Genomic DNA, 17,972 nt, shown 5'->3' with positions numbered 1-17,972 from the left:
ATAAATATAAATATTTAAACAAGTTTTTGCACCTTTCTATAACTACAAAACAATGATATGGATCATGACCTTCTAAGATCCTATCCCAAATACTTTCCTAACAGAAGTTATATTCAATGAATTAATATCATGGACCAGCAAACTACAACCTATGGGCCTTCTGCATATTTGTTGACATAGCCACACCTATTTGTTCTATATTGTCTATGGTTGCTTTCATGCTGATGGCAGAGTTCAGTATTTCCATCACGGACTCTATGGATCTAAGACTAAAATATTTACTATCTGCCCCTTTTCCGAAAGAAGTGTACTAATCCCTGATTTTGATCCTGACTCTTACTCTATTCTATAAACTGATTTAATTAGATAAATGCCTTTCATTATGGAATTCACTATAAATCTTAGAAAATAAGTAGCAACAATCAAATGAAGGAAGCTTTGAGAACGTAAGAACATAAACAGTTACACAAGAACAAAACATCTTCCTGCTCTCTGTTTTTGATGAAGACAGACAGAATAAAGTTAATATTTAAGAAACTCTTTCACTGAAACTGTATAGCAGAAATACTGCTTTAAAAATATATTATTAATTCAAAACATTAAGCTAGCAAGCATAATTAAAATAATATCCTGGAAGAATTAAAGGAGAAATTCCAAAAATGATGCAATTGTTTAATAGACTGGCAAGTCACAAAAATGGACAAACACAGATTTAACAAAGTGTTCAGTTACTCTAATAAATGAATTCTGAAATAAAATAATGAGAAATCTTTTATTCGCCTGTTAAGTTAGTGATAACAAAGGTGGCAAGGGTGCTAGGAGAGGGACACTTTCACCCTTTTGATGGAGAGTATTGTTTGGCAATATAAAACAAAGGCCTTTAAAAACACGTGCAAAATTTAAAAATTGCGTAAGTACTATTTGACCCAATAATTTTACTTTTAAGAATTTATCCTAAGAAACTGAGAGGTGTTCAGTTTAGAGGAGCACTAAAAAATCATTGACATTATTAAAACTCAAAAATGCTACAGAAATGTCTAAGAGAAGCCTGACATGTTTTAGATGAGCATCTATTTAATGACAAGATGTTTACGATAGGATATGTGAAATAAAAAAGAAAAGTAGCCCATAAAACAATACAATCACATTTTGTTGAAGACAAAAAATACTATGTCTCTAGAAAGGGCCCTTAATTACAGGAATTAAACTGAGTTGTTTTATCTTTGCAGAAAAGGACAATGGCTGAGGGCTAGTTTTCTAACTTTAAAAAAGCAGTAATAATGATAAAAGTGAGTTAATTAATTAAATGAATAAATAAATTGATGTGTGTATGTATCTAAACTTCCCCCCTCATACTCAAAACCAACCAAACAAAAAAACAACCTAAATAAATATATTAGATATACATACTCACTCTTCTCTTACCTATTATACCAAAGGAATAAAAGGAAAGTTGTTTTCCTAGGAGGTCCATGCTCTTCTGCAGAGGGGTTTTTGGTGCCTTAACAAATTACAAAAGAGTGTCACCACAACTAACAAAATTTAGTAAGATACACTGGTGCCAGCGACTCTGCTAAGTGCTTGACATACCCATGCTAGTGCTAAACATACCCATGGCACACACAGCTCTCCATTAAGGTGAGTATTAGCAGCTTCATTGAGGAAACTGAGGCTTACACTTCAAAAATCTATTTCTATGAAAAGGTCCACGCTCTCTATGCCTCTCTTTGAGGAAAAATATGTTCTTCCAATCAATTTCTCCAGGTCTTCATTACTGTCAGCTGCCCCTCACTTTTCCCATCTTTCTCCTTTGAGTATCTACAAACATGCTTGTAACCCAAGTCTTTTTATCCTGTTGCCTCTCTGATACGCTAACACCCTTCTCTAGTGGTCTCTTCACTACCGAGCTTCTTGGAATGGTTTACACACTGCTTCATGAAGACTGAGTTTGGTAGGCTACCTGAGAAATCCAGAAGATTTAGGGAAAATATGGTATTTAGAGAATGCAACTTATTTTTTATATATAAGAAAGTATGTTAAATGGGACAATTATCTTCAAAATCCTTAAACAAAAATATCTTCCATGTTATTTTACTTCGCAATCTTTTTTCCCATTACTGGGAATGACATAAAGCTGGGAATTGTGGTAGAAAACATCTTCTGAGGAACAAATACACTATTTCATAATCTTTAAAAGTAGCATAATAAAGCTAATTTCTAAACAAATTAGCCATATAAATAAACTATAAACCTTTTTATCCCATAGACAATGAATAAGTATCAAAATGTTTTTAAAATATTAACAATGCCAATTCGAGCCCTTCTAATTACAGGCTTTCCAATGTTTTTAAGTATAAACAACTGAGTGATACTCTGAATAAAATTTTATTGTCAGTAGTACACAAAATAATCTACCAATATTCTCTTTTCCTCTACTATAAGAGAGAATGTCAGATTTGGAATTAATGTATCACTAACAAAGTACTCACTTCTTCTGCTTGCATCATTTTAAAAACCTCTCCAAATTCAGAATTTTCTCCTGTTCCAATGACAATACCCTAAAGGGAAAAACAGGAAAATATATTTACATTCAGATGGAATCAACTATCTCAATGAGAAAAACAAAACTCTGTCCTGGCTGGCGTGGCTCAGTGGACTGAGTGCCAGCCTGCAAACCGAAAGGTCACTCGTTTGATTCCCTGTCAGGGCACATGCCTGGGTTGCGGGCTAGGTCCCAGTTGGGGGCATGTAAGAGGCAACTGATGGATGCTTCTTTCCCTCTTTCTACCTCCCCCTCTCTGAAAATAAATAAAATCTTAAAAAATAAAGAAAAGAAAATGCTATTTAATAAAATGGAAAAAACAAAACTCTTCATTCCATTTCTCTAACACCTTGCCTACAGTCAAGTTATCTGACGTACAGCAATCCTAGGTTCACTTAGCAAATTTACACTATTTTTTCTCTTTCAAAATATGAAGCGCTTCACAAATTTGTGTGTTATCCTTGTGCAGAGTCCATGCTCATCTTCTCTGTATTGTCCCAATTTTTAGTATATATTTATATGCTGCCAAAGAGAGCACAAACTTACACTTTGATGTTACTAAAGATCATTAGTATTTACACCCTCTGATACAAACCTTAAAAACAAACATTTCATTAAACTTACTTTTGACTCAATTCTGAAGTCCATTTTTTGTTTATATTAGTATTTCTGAAATTTGAATCCTATACTCATTAGAGACATTTAAAGTAGAATATCTTTGTCCCCTCAAATACTAGTGATTGATGCCTTTTATATATAGGAAATATTAGAATGCAGAAACAAAATATTTACAATCAATCAGCACGTGAATGATATATAGTCACATTACAGCCAGTACCATATCAACTAAGTTCAAACTTTATTTAGCCAGTAATGAACATATTCATAAGACACTCTTTTCTTTAAAAAAAAAAAACAAGTACTGAGGACTATGCCTTTAACAGATCCATTATCTGGTAAGTGGCAGAGCTGCAGACAAATATACTTTAGAGAAACAGCTTCTCCTCAGCTTCACAAATAGCTGCCAAGGGTTAAGTTTACATAAAATTAGCAAAAAAGAAAATGGTTGAAAACAAAGGAACTGCTATTTTCAAATAAGAAAAAAAAGAATACCTTTGCTTTGCCACATCTGACCAGTGTTCCCATGAAGGCAATGTTACTTCTTGATGCAAGATCTCCATTAGTTGCAGCCAATTGAGGAGCTGTTGCCTTAGAACAAGGTGTTGTTTCTCCTGTCAAGCTGGACTCATCAATGGAAAGATCCACAGCCTTGAGGAACAGAAAGCATCCCATTACATTCAAACATGAAGATTCTCTGTGCTACATTTAACATCTAAAGAATGTGTAACCATCACTTCCTTCCTTAAAAATCCTCTTTTTATTAATTACCATAATCTTTTATCATACCCATTACTCTAAAACAGAAGACCAAAGTAACTACAATCATATTTAAAAGTGAAGCCAACAAAACCCGATATGCACAGTGAAATGCTGTAACATGAGACAAGATTAACCTAAATTTCCAAATAAAACTAGAGAAAAGGAGACACTAATTGAAACTTCATCTTTATCTAGAGAAAACTCAACTCTCATGATAAAATATTTCCTAATTTTGCCATGCCCTATAGTTCTGAAAATGTGTTTGGCATATTAAAAGCAACCATAATGGAAACAGAAATATGAATAAAACATATACTAGGTACTGAGAAAGAAATCATTACATCATTTTGGGCTCAATTTTCATAAACTTCAATATATCACTGTATTGATCCCAAATGTACATTAGCAAAAATCCAAAATGTATATAAACGTTACAAACATTACATAAATGTATGTAAACAACTCCATGTAGATCATGAATATCATATTATCTTCCAGCTCTGCAAAACAGTTCAATTCTGCCAGTTTCACTCCTAATACCATTAAGTATTCACCTGTCCAAGCAGGCAAAAAAAAAAAATCACCATTTTATGTGGAAAACACTGCAGATGTGACCTGGCCCTGTTTCTCAAAGTTATGGCTCAGAGAACAAGAGACCCAAATGAGTTCATAGGCATATGGAATATGATACATGGTTGGCACACAGATGCACATGAACACATATACAAGACAGGGGCACTATGGTCAAGTAAGTTTTAGAAATAGTTAAACAGATTTCCCTACTGCAGTGCTTCTCAAACCTTTCAATAAATATACTAGGGTGAGTCGCCTAAACAGAAATATAGATACAGAGTTGTTAAACTGCGATCCCAGGAGAACCAGCGTCACCTCCACAACCTCAGAACTTGTTAGAAATTCACTGGTCTACTTCAGACACGAAGGTGGGGGCGGTGAACCTAACACTGTATTTACAAGCCCTCTAGCTAATTTTGATGCACATTTAAGTTTGAGAATGAATGAAATAGTGTTTTCCAAATGTCTTTGATCCATTTTATTCCAGACTCTTATTCAAGGGTCCTTGAGACACTCTTTGGGAAACTAAGACCTAGCTCAAGATTTTATTCATTTTATAGGTTCACTTACCCACCCAACAAATAGTTACTGACTACCCTAACTATGTACCAAGCACGTGGAAAGGAAACAAGATAAGGAAATGAACACAGAACAATTAAATGATTGTGCAGTCTCACTGCTATTATAAGCTAACCTGGTGCTCTCAATTAGGCCTCCTGATTGACAGTTCATACTACAGACAAAGTACTCTAAACTTTAAATCCTGTTTTTCTTTTTTGGTGGGGTGGGGGGACGAGAACCTCATCTTTTTAAATGGTCATTTTTCATTAGCATAAATACCTTAAAAAAATCTCATAGAAAATTATTATTTAAAATTGGTTCAGAGGGGAGGAGAAGGGGGATAACGGGGAAAAGAAGGGGAAGGGGCAAGCAAAGGAACATGAACAGAAGACTCATGGGCACGGACAAGGGGACCGACTGTGGGATAGGGGCACGCAATGGGGAAAAAGGTAGGACAACTGTAACAACAATAAAAAAATAAAATTGATTCATAGATTCTTTCTCCACATTTAGACAATAAAACTGTTTTAATTTGATCAATGCCAATGATTTCACTTAACATACATTTATTAATGTTTATAATGTGCCAGGCCCCTGCACTATTATCTCAAACACAGTGGGAAACAGCAGTAAAGGAGACAAAGTTCCTGCCCTCACCTATTATTCTAATGGGAAAAGTAACTTGAAAAATAAACAAGAGGATATAATACCATGCCTGGTAGTGGGGAAACACAGCATGGTAAGGATGAAGAGTGATGTTCTAGATAGAAGAAACAACATCTCTCAAAAGTATATAACCCTTTTGCAGAGCCCTGACTGACCGTAGGGCCCCAAGGTTAGGCCATAATTAGGGAAAAGAGGATTCTAGGCAAAGGGAGCAAAGAACACAGGGGCAGGAACATGCTTGGTGTGTTCTTGTGTTAGGCAGAGACATAACTTTGTAAATATAATGAATAGTTTACATCATATCATAAAATTTTTAAATGTTCAAAATGAAAATAAATTATATAACTCCAAAGAGAACTGTCCTGACATCTCCTTAAAGTTTAGTGCCATGTGAATGTGATGGATTTTAAATATTAAAACAGACTTATAGGAAGTATACCTTAAAACACAGATCAACAGTCCTTCAGTCTTTAAAAGGCTCCTCATTTTATATAATTAGGGATGCAAAGATGAGCCAGATACACTTAGGTTCATTACTTCAACACAACTACAGATTAAAAGGAAAAACAGCTGCCATGTTCAAAGGCAATGGAATTTTTCTTTACCAAGGGAACATAACTTGACTTCTCTTTCCAAATTAATCTTAGGACTTTATGACTTTACACACTGACACATTTATTACCAAAGTAAGAAAAAAAAAGTTAGGTCTTTCTTAAAAGATGATACTAGTATAAAAACAACCATCTGACATTTCATTGCTTACTACCCGGTAAGCACTATGTTACATATCTATGCTAAGTTGTCTACTAACAATTACTTAGCTACTAACAACTCCAATCAAGCAAGTACTATTATTATTATCCCTATTTTATGGACACTTTAAAATGTTAAGTAACTCAACCAACATCATATTGATAGTAAGCTATGGAGATGAAACCCAAATGTTGACAAATTAAGTTCAGTTCATCTCAATTGCTTAGCAGATCAATTTGCAAATTATTTCTCCTCCCCAGCTTTATAACTTCTTTTAAGAGAAGTAGTTAGGCAAAGATCTATTTTTGTCAATTACAAAAGTCAACAAAGCTTATTTTATTTAGCAATCTCCTCTTTAATGCTTGTTACAAAAATCAGAACTGCATGTTAATATTCTGAGCTCTTAATTAGAAAAAAGACCTACTAATATTTAAAAGCAAACAAAACTTGTATACATCTATAGAATTCCTTCTTTGAGAAAGGTGAAATTTTTGCTTTCCCACTGAAGACTTTTTACTTTAAATGTAAATCTTAAATATGAATAAATACTAACATTAGGTGGTTGTCTATAGGGACAAGAAATATAAAAATAATCTTTTTAAAAAGAGGAAATGCATGCTTTTATTGGCTGTGTCAGTTACCCAGTTCACGAGTGTCAGCCTTAGCAGTGTAAGAACCATTTAAGAGAGTAAGAATTTTCTGTTCAGATCAGGTTTTTCTGCAGAAAAAAAAGTATATTTTTAGCATAAAAGCAATCAATCTTTTTTAGTGTACAAACTAACAGGAGGAAGGAGAGGCTTTGGACTCTTATCTTTTTTTCTATACAATTATAAATTCATAAAACTCAAATTATCAAGAATATATTATAAATAAAATTTGTCTAAATCATACAATCAATGCAGCAAACTGCATAGATCTCAACTGTCTGTTGAACGAGAATATCTTCTAAGTTACAAGTTATTCTCTTAATGATGATTGCAAGAGTTTTTATAGGAAGCAGTTTTGAGGAAGTGAGGGAAAGGAAGACATTTCAAAGCAGAGTAGTATTTAATAAATTAAGGAGCCTATTACAGTTTAACAAGGTCACAATTTAATTAACCTGAGAAGATATTACAGTCATTTATTCACTGCATTCATGAGAGAAAGGTAGGATAAAATGAAATTAAAGAATCAGCCAGCTTCATGCCTTCCAGCCAAAAGTTTAAATATTAAACCTTCAGAAGAGCTGTTAATGAATAGGGAAACTGAAAATGTTTCACTTTCTCTTCGTTTTTCCTCAGGCACTCTAGCGTGAATGAGATATTGAGTTGGCCAAAAAATTCATGTGCTTTTTTCCGTAAGATGGCCCTATTATCACTTAGTTGTCTTTAACTTCATTTGAAACAATTTTGTTAAGATTGTACTGTGACAGCTGTCATATCAGCATTCATTAAAAAAAAAATCAAAATTGATGAATTTTTGTGAAACCATTTTAATACTGAAGATGGAAGAAAATACAGAACATTTTCAGCATATTATGCTTTATTATTTCGAGAAAACTAAATATATACCTGATATTGAAAAAAAGACTTGTGCAGTGTATGGAGAAGGTACTATAACTGATCAGCATGTCAAAAGTGGTTTGCAAAGTTTCATGATGGAGATTTCTCGCTGGATGTTCACAGTCAGGTAAACCAGCTGAAGTTGACAGCGACCAAATCGGGACATTAATTAAGAACAATCAAGGTTATACCATGCAGGAGATAAATGACATACTCAAAATATCCAAATCAATAAAGTTATTGGTGAAAATGAAAAATGTGTCTTTTATTTTAAGGAAAAAACTAAATGAACTTTTTGGCCCACCCAATACAATGCAGTTTAAAAGTTAGAAAATAAATAAGAATCTAGATGTATATATAATCCACAATCTGAATATTTAACACCTAGAGAATAAAAACAGTTGAAAAAAATAATCAGAAGATTTGTCCTATAAAAATTAGGCAGAAAGTAAATGTCAAAGTCACAAATGTTTCCTGAAAAACAAAAGTGATTGATTTTAATTGTAATTAACACAGAACAATAGACGGCTGCAAATAAATTCTCAAACTAATGAACACCCTGGTATACTGTATGCTGCAAGTCAATCACCTCTCTACTCTAGAATTAAAAATAAATCAAAAAACTTTCCCCCAGAAAAGAATCTTCCAAAATACTTATCTGTAGCTGCCTGGTTATGATCAAAGTTCTTTGTTCTGCTCTCAAAAATAAAATTCCTCATACTATTTATTCTAATGAACAAATATGTAATTAAAAATCTTCATGTGCTCTAACTTATTAACAATCAAAGTCAACCAAATGCTACAAATTACTGAAGAGGCTACATGAAATGAATTTCATCCCATGATAAATGCTTGCATAAATTACTAACTTTCTGACTTAAGTACACAGATTCAACTTAATCAGGTCACCACTAATTAAAAGGTCACAACTCAGTTATCAATGATTTCTAAGATATTTCACTAAGACTATAAAAAGAAACCAAATTTCAAAACGGGATTTATTTTTGCAACAGTTCATTCCTACCAACATGAAATGAGACTCTTAACGACACTAATTAAGTCTTACATCTAATCCTCCCATATTGTCTTCTTAAATTCTAGTGACTTAATGAGAAAAAAATTCTTTTTCTTCAGCATTTTAAACATGAATAGCATTCCTCAGCTCACACTGCTTTTAAACACTGAAATATAAAAATTACAAACAAAACACTAAGTACAGCTCAAGATTATACTATGTAAAAGAACATACATGCCCAGTACTCTAGGATTGGGGTGGTTTTCTGACCTGTGTAATGATAATACTGTAACAGAAATATATATCAAGTGCAAGCAATTATATCAAACAGCTTTTAGTGCACAGGAATGTTCCTAAATTCCACAAATAATACCATACACCTTCAACCATCTATTCAATTTCTTTCAACAGCTAATTTAAAATCTTCACTTTCTAAGTTGTTCTTTTTTATAAGACTGTATATAAGCTTAATAATTCAGAAACTTTTAAAAGCAAAGTTTCAGTAATAAATCACAGTAAGAGGAGGAGCAACATACTCTAAATCAATTTATCATATTTACCTACCAAAAGAATACACTGAAGTCAATATAAAACTCACAACTCAGGAAAAATGTCAAAGAAAATAGTGGAGTAGGGCATTCAAAGAATTGGTCCTTCCACCAAAACAGTCATAAGCTGGCAAGAACTGACAGAATCAACTCTGGAATCAAAGACTTAAAGCTACTGCCCTGGCTGGGTGACTTGGTTGGAGCGTCATTCCGTACACCAAAAAGAGGTTGCAGGTTTGATCCCCAGTAGAGCACATACGTAAGTTGCAGGTTCAATTCCCCATCATCAGGGTGTGCATGGAAAGTAACCGACTAACGTTTCTCACTCTCTCTCTTCCTCTCTCTCTAAAATCAATATACGTATCCTCAGGTGAGGATTTAAAAAAAAACAAAACTTAAGGCAACCAGGGAATAGCTTAATGAAAAAAAACAGGGGGCTCATTTTTAGTAAGAAAGCACTGCATATTTAAAAAAAAAAAAAAAAAAAAAAGCACTGCATAAATTTTTGTTTACCTGTTCACTATTCCCCATTCCCCAAAGAAGCAGTGGGTTGTAGGGACAGAAGCTTATATTCCTGGTGCAGCTTACTGGTAATCAGGGAGCTAATGCAGTCTTTGTTTTTAAAATGATGTAGTTGTGTGTTTTGACCTGTCTGGCAGTTCCCTAATGGACTTATGCAGAAGTTAAACCTCATTTCACACCCCCACTCACCCTAGTGCAGCTTTCTGGGTGTCTGCTAAAAGATTAAAAACATAGGAGCAGACAAGGGACAGAGAGCAGGGCAAGCAGCAGACACACCTAAAAAACTGAAAAATAAGGGGCTACAGTACAAGTTCCTTGAGAGAACATGGGCTTGGATGGGCCGTCACATACACCATGGAAAGCAGTGCAAAATGTATGCCCAGAACCAGATGCACGCTCAGAAAAAAACTGAGGACCTTAGGTGTACACCTCCGGAACAGGCAGGAAATGAAGGTGAAGGCAGAGTAGACAGTCTAGCTCAATATTGAAGAAGCACCACAGCTCAGAGATAAGCTGCAAAGGCCAGGAGAGTGGCTTTTTTTTTTCATTTCAGACTCCAGAGAGATAAGTGACTGCTAAGATAATGAAACAGAAACGTCAATGACCACACACGACAAGAAATACTATCTTTACAAAATGTATTTTGGAGAAGTCACCAAAATGGACCACTATCGCACTCAATGATCAAAAACAAGCTCTGAGAAAGGGGAGAGTCTGATGTTCAGAGTTATAATATATAAACATACCCAGTTTTCAACAACAAAAAAAATACAAAGAATACAAAGAAACAGGAATATATGGCCCACTCACAGGAAAAAATAAATTGACAGAAACTGTCCCTGAGGAAAGCCAGACACTGGACATACTAAAAAGACTTTAAATCAACTGTCTTAACTATACTCAATGAACTAAAGGAAACCATAGGTAAAGAAGTAAAGAAATCAGGGAAATAAGTAACAAACAAAAAGAGAACAACAATAAAGAGAAAAAAGTTAGAAAAAGAAAACAAATAGATATCCTGATGCTGATATATATAAAAATTGAAAAGTTCACTAAAGGGGTTCAACAGCAGATCTGGGGGGAAATAAGCAAACCTAAAGATAGCACAACTGAAGTAAACCAGTCTGAAGGATACAGAAAAAAAGGGGAATGAAGAAAAATGAACAGGAGCTAAGGTACATGGGAAACACCATGGAACATACAAATATAAGCACCAAAAGGAAAGCTAAAAAAAGGAAAGAAATCAGCAGAAAGAATATTTGAAAAGACAATAGGTGAAAACTTCCTAAATTTAATGAAAGACATGAATCTATACTTCTAAGAGGTTTAATAAACTCCAATGAGGATAAATCAAAGAAACCTACACTGAGAGGCATAAACTATTGAAAGACAAAGACAGACTCTTGAAAGCAGCAAAGGTGAAGCCACTCTTCATATACAAGGAATCTTCAGTAAGAACAGGAGCCCGTTCCTTATCAGAAACCATGGAGGCTAGGACCTGTGCATGATCATTTAAAGTGCTGAAAGAAAAAGAAACAAAACAACTAATTCTATACTCAGCAAAATTATCTTACAAAAATTAAGGAAAAATTAAAGATATCTCATTTAAACAAAAGCTGAAAGAATTGGTTGCTAGCAGAAATGCCTCACCAAAAAATTCCAAAACAGTTTTTTAAGCTGAAATGAAAGAAAAGTAGAAAATAAGTCAAACCCATATGAAGAAATCAAGAATTCCAGTAAAGATAACTATGCAGGTAAATATAAATGCCAGCATTAGTGCATTTTAAGTTTTTAATTTCTCTATTTCTCCTAATTCAAAAGACAAACATGTAAAATACTTACAAATCCATATTAATAAGCACACAATGTATAAAGATGTATTTGTGACAAAATAAAGGCCGTAAAAAAGTGAGCTGCAGAGGATCAAAGGTTTGTTTTTTAATTGATTTTAGAGAGCTAGGAAGGGAAAGAGGGAGAGAAAGAAACCTCTGTCCATTGTTCCAGTTATTCATTCATTCATTGGTTGATCCTTGCATGTGCCCTGACTGGAGATCAAATCGTCAACCAAGGTGTATTGGTATGATGCTGTAACCAAATGAGCTACCTGGCCAGAGCTAGGAGCAAAGTTTTTGTATGCTACTGAAGGTAATGTTAGTGTCAATTCAAAATGCACTGTTCTAAATTTAGGATGTTAACTGTAATCCCCATCGTAATTACAGAAAATAAGTAAACAATATACAGATAAAGGAAATGAGTAGGTGATCAAAGTACACTTAAAAAAACTCAAAAAAAAAGTGCAAGAAATAAGCATAAGAAAAATAACACAGAAAACAGCAGCAAAATGGCAGAAAAAAGTCCTTCACCATCAGTAATCAATTTAAATGTAAATGCATTTATAATTGTGTGACATATCCATACAATGGAATATTGCTTGGCAATAAAAAGCAATAAATAGTGAGTGACACATGCTACAACATGAATGAACCATAAAAACACTGTATTAATTGAAAGAAGCCAGACACAAAGGATTGCTAAAAGTTAAGGGTTTCCTTTTAGGAGTGATGAGAATGTTCCACAGTTATAGACTGTGGGTTTGCACAACTCTGTAAATATGAAAAGCACTTAATGGTACATTTTCAATGTGTGAACTGTTTGGAATACGATTATTTCCATAAACCATTTTTTTAAATCTTTTTATATATGGTAGATGGACTAGCACTTTTGACATGAACTAAGAGCCAGTTAAAACTGCAAAATCTCAGCCCCACCCCAGACTTCTAAAACAAAACCCAAATGATTCCTGTGCACAAGGCGTAAGTTAACATACACTGCCCGAGGGCAACTCTGTCACCTTAAGAAAAGGAGGCCTAAAAATATTAAGTGGCTTGTTAAATTCACATGGCAAATTCACTTCACAAGTAGACACATTTTATACTTTGAATCACATTTGTTTCCAAGTTGGTGTTTCCCAGGAGAAAGAGTACAAACTGTGTCTTTTTCTTTTTCATTTGCTTCTCTTAAAGTTCTATACTCAGTACTCAAATATTTATTAGTGGCTAAAGTGACTTCATCACACAGACCAATTTCTGAAGACAAGGAATACATTTTGCTTAATTAGCTTCATTACCAAAATAAGTAAATTTAAAATATGACAACATGCTTATATTCTAGCGATGTTTGGAGACTCTTGAAAAACATAACAAACCAAATCAGAATCTAAGTTTTCCAGAATATTAAGTTTTTCACTGAGTGAATGGAAAATGTATTTTGTAACTAAGAGGTTACATAATGCCCTGACATTGCTCCACTAATGGAGTTAATCCACACAGAGGAAGCTTCTTGTTAGTGGTTCTTTAACAAGAGTGTGCAAGAAGGTGAGTCTTACAAAACATGACATGATGGCTAAGTGCAGTTTTATTCCTTCAGTTGGTAGGTAGCCAAAGTAGATCTGTGTTCGTTCACCTCATTATCTTTGGTTTTCACTTGTCCTGGTAACTAAGAAACAGGAATCAATAACCCTGAAGACACAGGAAAGTACTGAGTCAAACGACTATCCTATAACAAAGTAGATAAATGCGTGAGATAGGAAGACTCACTATTTTAAGTTTAGACTTCTGAGTTGCCCGCAGTGGAACTTAACTCCTAGAAGTGGTATCTTTCTGCGCAGATTTAAATGGTCTGATAATCTAGTGTTATAGCAATGACTAATACAGGGTGGAGCAAAAGCAGATTTACAGTTTTTGTATGGAAAATAATAATAAATAATAATTCAATGAACTCTGTTTCACGTACTCACAATTATAAGTATACATTTGCCCCACCATGTATGTGGCTCTCAGCCACATAAGTGGCAGTTCTCTAAGAGGTTTGATACATTCAGAAAATCATATAAAATTAGATTTTTTTAAAAAATGAAGGTAACTGTACCCAGTGTCTAGATGTTAAAGATAGTTTCAAAGAATAATATGGGTTAACCCAAAGTACAAGAGCCACACAAAAAAAATGTCAATGGAATCAATCATTTAGCATTCCAAATGAAAGAAAGTCTTGCTACATTTCAAGCAATGTTTCAGGCTTGAAAAGTTACAGCTAAGTTACAACTCAGAAAAGTTACAGACAAAAGGCTACCACTAATTAATGGGCCAGTGGTGCCTTTTCTCAAATACTGTTAAAAGTTAAACTTAAAACCCTTAACAAAAAACTGGAAAACATGCTCATAGGTCAATTCCTCTAAGTTTTACCCTCCCAACTCTAAGGCTCCTAAACTGTTAAGACCATTTCCACCAACACATATGGGTACATTCTCCGGCTTTGAAAAACCGACTCGGGCAAAACAAAACAAAACAGAATTCCTCAAGTTACCAATATTAGTATTTTTTTCAGTGTCTACAAATGACAGTCTCAGTCTTTTATGAAATAAATTGTGTCCCCCTAAAATTCCCGTTGAAGTCCTAATCTCCAATGGGAAGGTAACTGGAGATGGAGCTTTGGGATGTAACTAGGGTTAGATGAGGTCATGTGGGTGAGGCCCTCATAATGCAATTAGAGGTTTTAAAAGAAAAGGGGGAGCCCTAGCTGATTGTGGCTCCATGGACTGCATGCTGGCCTGCGAACTAAAGGGTCACGGGTTTGATCTCCACTCAAGGCACATGCCTGGGTTGTGGGCCAGGTCCCCTGGTGACAAGCGTGCAAGAGGCAACCACACATTAATGTTACTCTCCCTTTCTTTCTCCCTCCCTTCCCCTCTCTCTGAAGATAAATAAGTAAAATCTTTAAAGGAAAAGAAAAGGGAGAGAGAGATCATTCTCTCTGCTATGTGAAGACACAGCAAGAAGGCTGCAAGCCAAGAAGAGAGTCCTCACCAGAAACCAAATTCTGGTGGACCTCCCAGCCCCAGAACTGTAGGAAATAAATGCCTCCTTTTTAAGCCACCCAGTTATGCTATTTTATTAGAGCAGCCTGAACTGACTTAAGGCACAACCTATGAAAAGATAACACTGGATAAAAGTTGTACAGCACTCAAGTCACTGAATATGATGATAAAATGCTATTGAAGGCCCAGGCAAGATTTACAGTCAATATCTGAACCACTGAATTTAATGACAGAAACCCTAAAGTTGCAACATGACAATGCTAAAGTGGCAACCCTGGCCTGGGGTCAAGTCTACAAGAAGAAAACTATGTACTTTGTGAGAAATTAATACCATCCCAACTGAGGAGTTTTCTGTTTCCTCTAAATCTTAATAGTTTGCTTCATGCAGGAACATCAAATACCAGCTGGCCTTACAAAATCATCCAAAGATCATACCTCAGCCAAATTCAGTAAACAACACTCCAATAAGCCAATTTAATTCCAGAAACGTCTGTGTACAGGAGAGAAATCAACTTTATCTGCCTTATTATGTCTTAAGTCAGCACATTTGAATCTAGAAGAAACAGGGGATTTTCTCTAATCTTTTAGGAAAGTCATCTCAATCTACTGAGAAAGTAGTTGCAAAAGTCTGCTTGTGGTACCAGGTAGTAAGTAAAACAAATAGGACAGAAAAAGGATAGAGAGAATCAAAGATGTTCAACTATACATGTAAAAGTGGGAAAACCCACATAACTACAGCACTGCCAAGCAAAACATGTGCTGATGAAGTGTCTGGGAAGCTAACACATAGGGAAAAACAATCAAAACTAATAAATTACTTCATAAAACATATGCTTTAATATTTTTAGCATCAAGCTTTAAAAGGTAAAAAATTTCCTCTTACTGAATTTATAGTAAATCTTCAATATATAGTTGCTGAATGGATAAACTACATATTAATCTGAAAAGTTTTCTCCCATTTGCACACAGCCTTGGAGATAATTAATTCACAGATCAATTAACCCTTATGTAAATGAAAACCCTAAAACCCTTTGCCATCCCAAATGGTGCTTTGAAGTTTCTATGTCATTGTACTGTTCAAATTGTTCCAATAATGAGAAACACCCACTGAGGAAGTCTGCTTCTGAATGGGAAGAGAAGCACTCCAGAGGAAATGATGGCATAAACTCCATGAATTTAAATTAGGGAGGGGAAGATGATTTATACTAAGTGACAAGCATACCAAATCTCTAAGGAAGAATCATCCAAGGTCTTGTCATAAACTAAATATTGAGGTGGAGGAAGGAAGAAAAAGAATGAGTAAAAAGATAAAACAAAAAGACCTACCAAGGGGAGAAAAAAGGTAAAAAAGTAAAATTAATAACATTCCCAGTCTGACATCGAGGGGTAAATTTTAAGTATTTGTAAAAAAGACCGTTATTTCAAGGTTAAATGAAGTTTGTTATACTTCAAAAGGTTACTCAAGCTTCCCATAACCTCTGTATAAGAACACGCATGTTTTGGGACATAGTAAGTATTCACAGACTGATAGCTCTATAGGTGTTAAGAAACAGCCTGTTAATTCCAATAATAGATGATACTGGCATGCTAATGGGCTGTGAGGGCCTTTTAAACTACCTGCCTAACTCCATTTCCCATCCCTTTAATCTATTCTACATGCTGTGGCCACATTAAGGGTAATATCATTTGCCAGCTGTATATGATCCTCAAAGCTAATTCCTAACCAATAAAATCTGAAGTAGAGCTTTGTATCCAAGGCCCTCCTGAATCTGATCCCACCATACAGTCTCTACCCTTAACATACTCTAGCCCCATATTATATACTGGAACACATTACAGTGATGTAAATAATGTTCCTTCATTTTCTTCATCTCTGTCCAGTCCCACCCTTTAAATATTATCACTAAAGCCATGTTGTCTGAGGTATTCTCTAATTTTACTCAAATCAGAAGTAACCACTCCCTTTTCTAAATTTTTATTTGCATTCTTAGTACTTCTCTTACTCAACAAGTTCTATCTTATTTTATGGTAAGAGATCTGTGCACACAAATAGTATACTCACTGATTATAAAAATGTTATATATGTCACTTTAGAAAGCCAAATGTTCAAATCAACCATGTGTTAATCCTTAAAACTGCTAATAGTCTATTCTTTAAAATCCATCCAAGTATATTCACTTCTCACAAACAGAGCATAAAAGACTATGGTTTAAATATGTGTCTCCCTGCTCCCAATTCATATGCTAAAATCCTAACAACGAAGAAGAAGGTATTAGGAAGTGCGATTTCCAGAGGTGCTGAGGTCCTAGGGGTGGTACCCCATGAATAGAATTAGTGTTCTTATAAAAGAGACCCCACAGAGCTCCCTAGCCCCTTCCACCATGTGAGGACACAGTGAAAAGGCATCAGCTATGAACGAGGAAGAGGGCCCTCCACAGACTTCGACCATGCCAGCGCCTTAATCTTGAACTTTCCAGCTTCCAGAACTGTGAGAAATAAATTTATATTGATGATAAGCAATCTAGTCTGTGGATTTTGGAGCAGCACAAACAGACTAAGACAACACACTTACCTCAAACAAGCGCAAGTCAGCAGGAACTCTGTCCCCAACAGAAAGGCAAACTGTATCACCTGGAACCAAGTCTCGTGCCAGTGTATGTTCCAATTTTCCTTCACGCACACTGTAACATGAAATAGAACCAACCATGGCTCAAAAAGAATGCCATGCCGCTGTTTTAAAAAATGATTTCCCATGGACATGCCTAAGGAAAAATAGTCACCTGGGTCTGTTTGTGCAGCACTGTCTCCACAACAGTGCTTAGCGCATGGTTGTACACACACATGCACACACAAAAATATATTGAACCAATCCATGCCTTAACAATATCAAAATCAGAACTTTAAAGTATTAGTAGTACAACTTGCTACACTGAACAGGGCATGAATTTTTCTTATGTCGGATTAATGATTTCTACCTTATGTTTAACAAGTTTGAGGC

At 34.9% G+C, this 17,972-nt stretch overlaps 1 protein-coding gene and 1 pseudogene across 5 annotated transcripts in view; both read right to left on the bottom strand.

Annotated features, from left to right (window-relative positions):
- The window catches only part of ATP2C1 (ATPase secretory pathway Ca2+ transporting 1), a 133,567-nt gene that overhangs the window by 50,267 nt on the left and 65,328 nt on the right, over positions 1-17,972 (bottom strand). For 4 of the 5 annotated variants that reach the window (XM_054595163.1, XM_054595166.1, XM_054595164.1 and 1 more), the window contains 4 exons: positions 17,547-17,655; positions 3,656-3,811; positions 2,490-2,558; positions 1,426-1,501 (listed from right to left, as the gene is read on the bottom strand). In XM_054595163.1, coding sequence (XP_054451138.1) covers positions 1,426-1,501; positions 2,490-2,558; positions 3,656-3,811; positions 17,547-17,655 — 410 coding nt within the window. Of the gene's footprint in view, positions 1-1,425; positions 1,502-2,489; positions 2,559-3,655; positions 3,812-7,116; positions 7,255-17,546; positions 17,656-17,972 lie in introns of those variants that run through there. The other variant, XM_054595167.1, reaches the window with a different exon arrangement.
- Positions 2,967-3,063, bottom strand: LOC129061090 (uncharacterized; annotated as a pseudogene).

Source organism: Pteronotus mesoamericanus, unplaced genomic scaffold, assembly GCF_021234165.1.
Source record: "Pteronotus mesoamericanus isolate MK-2021 breed Mesoamerican mustached bat unplaced genomic scaffold, CSHL_Meso_final scaffold_54, whole genome shotgun sequence".
Taxonomy (NCBI): domain Eukaryota; kingdom Metazoa; phylum Chordata; class Mammalia; order Chiroptera; family Mormoopidae; genus Pteronotus; species Pteronotus mesoamericanus.
This window is presented reverse-complemented; position numbering and strand designations above follow the sequence as displayed.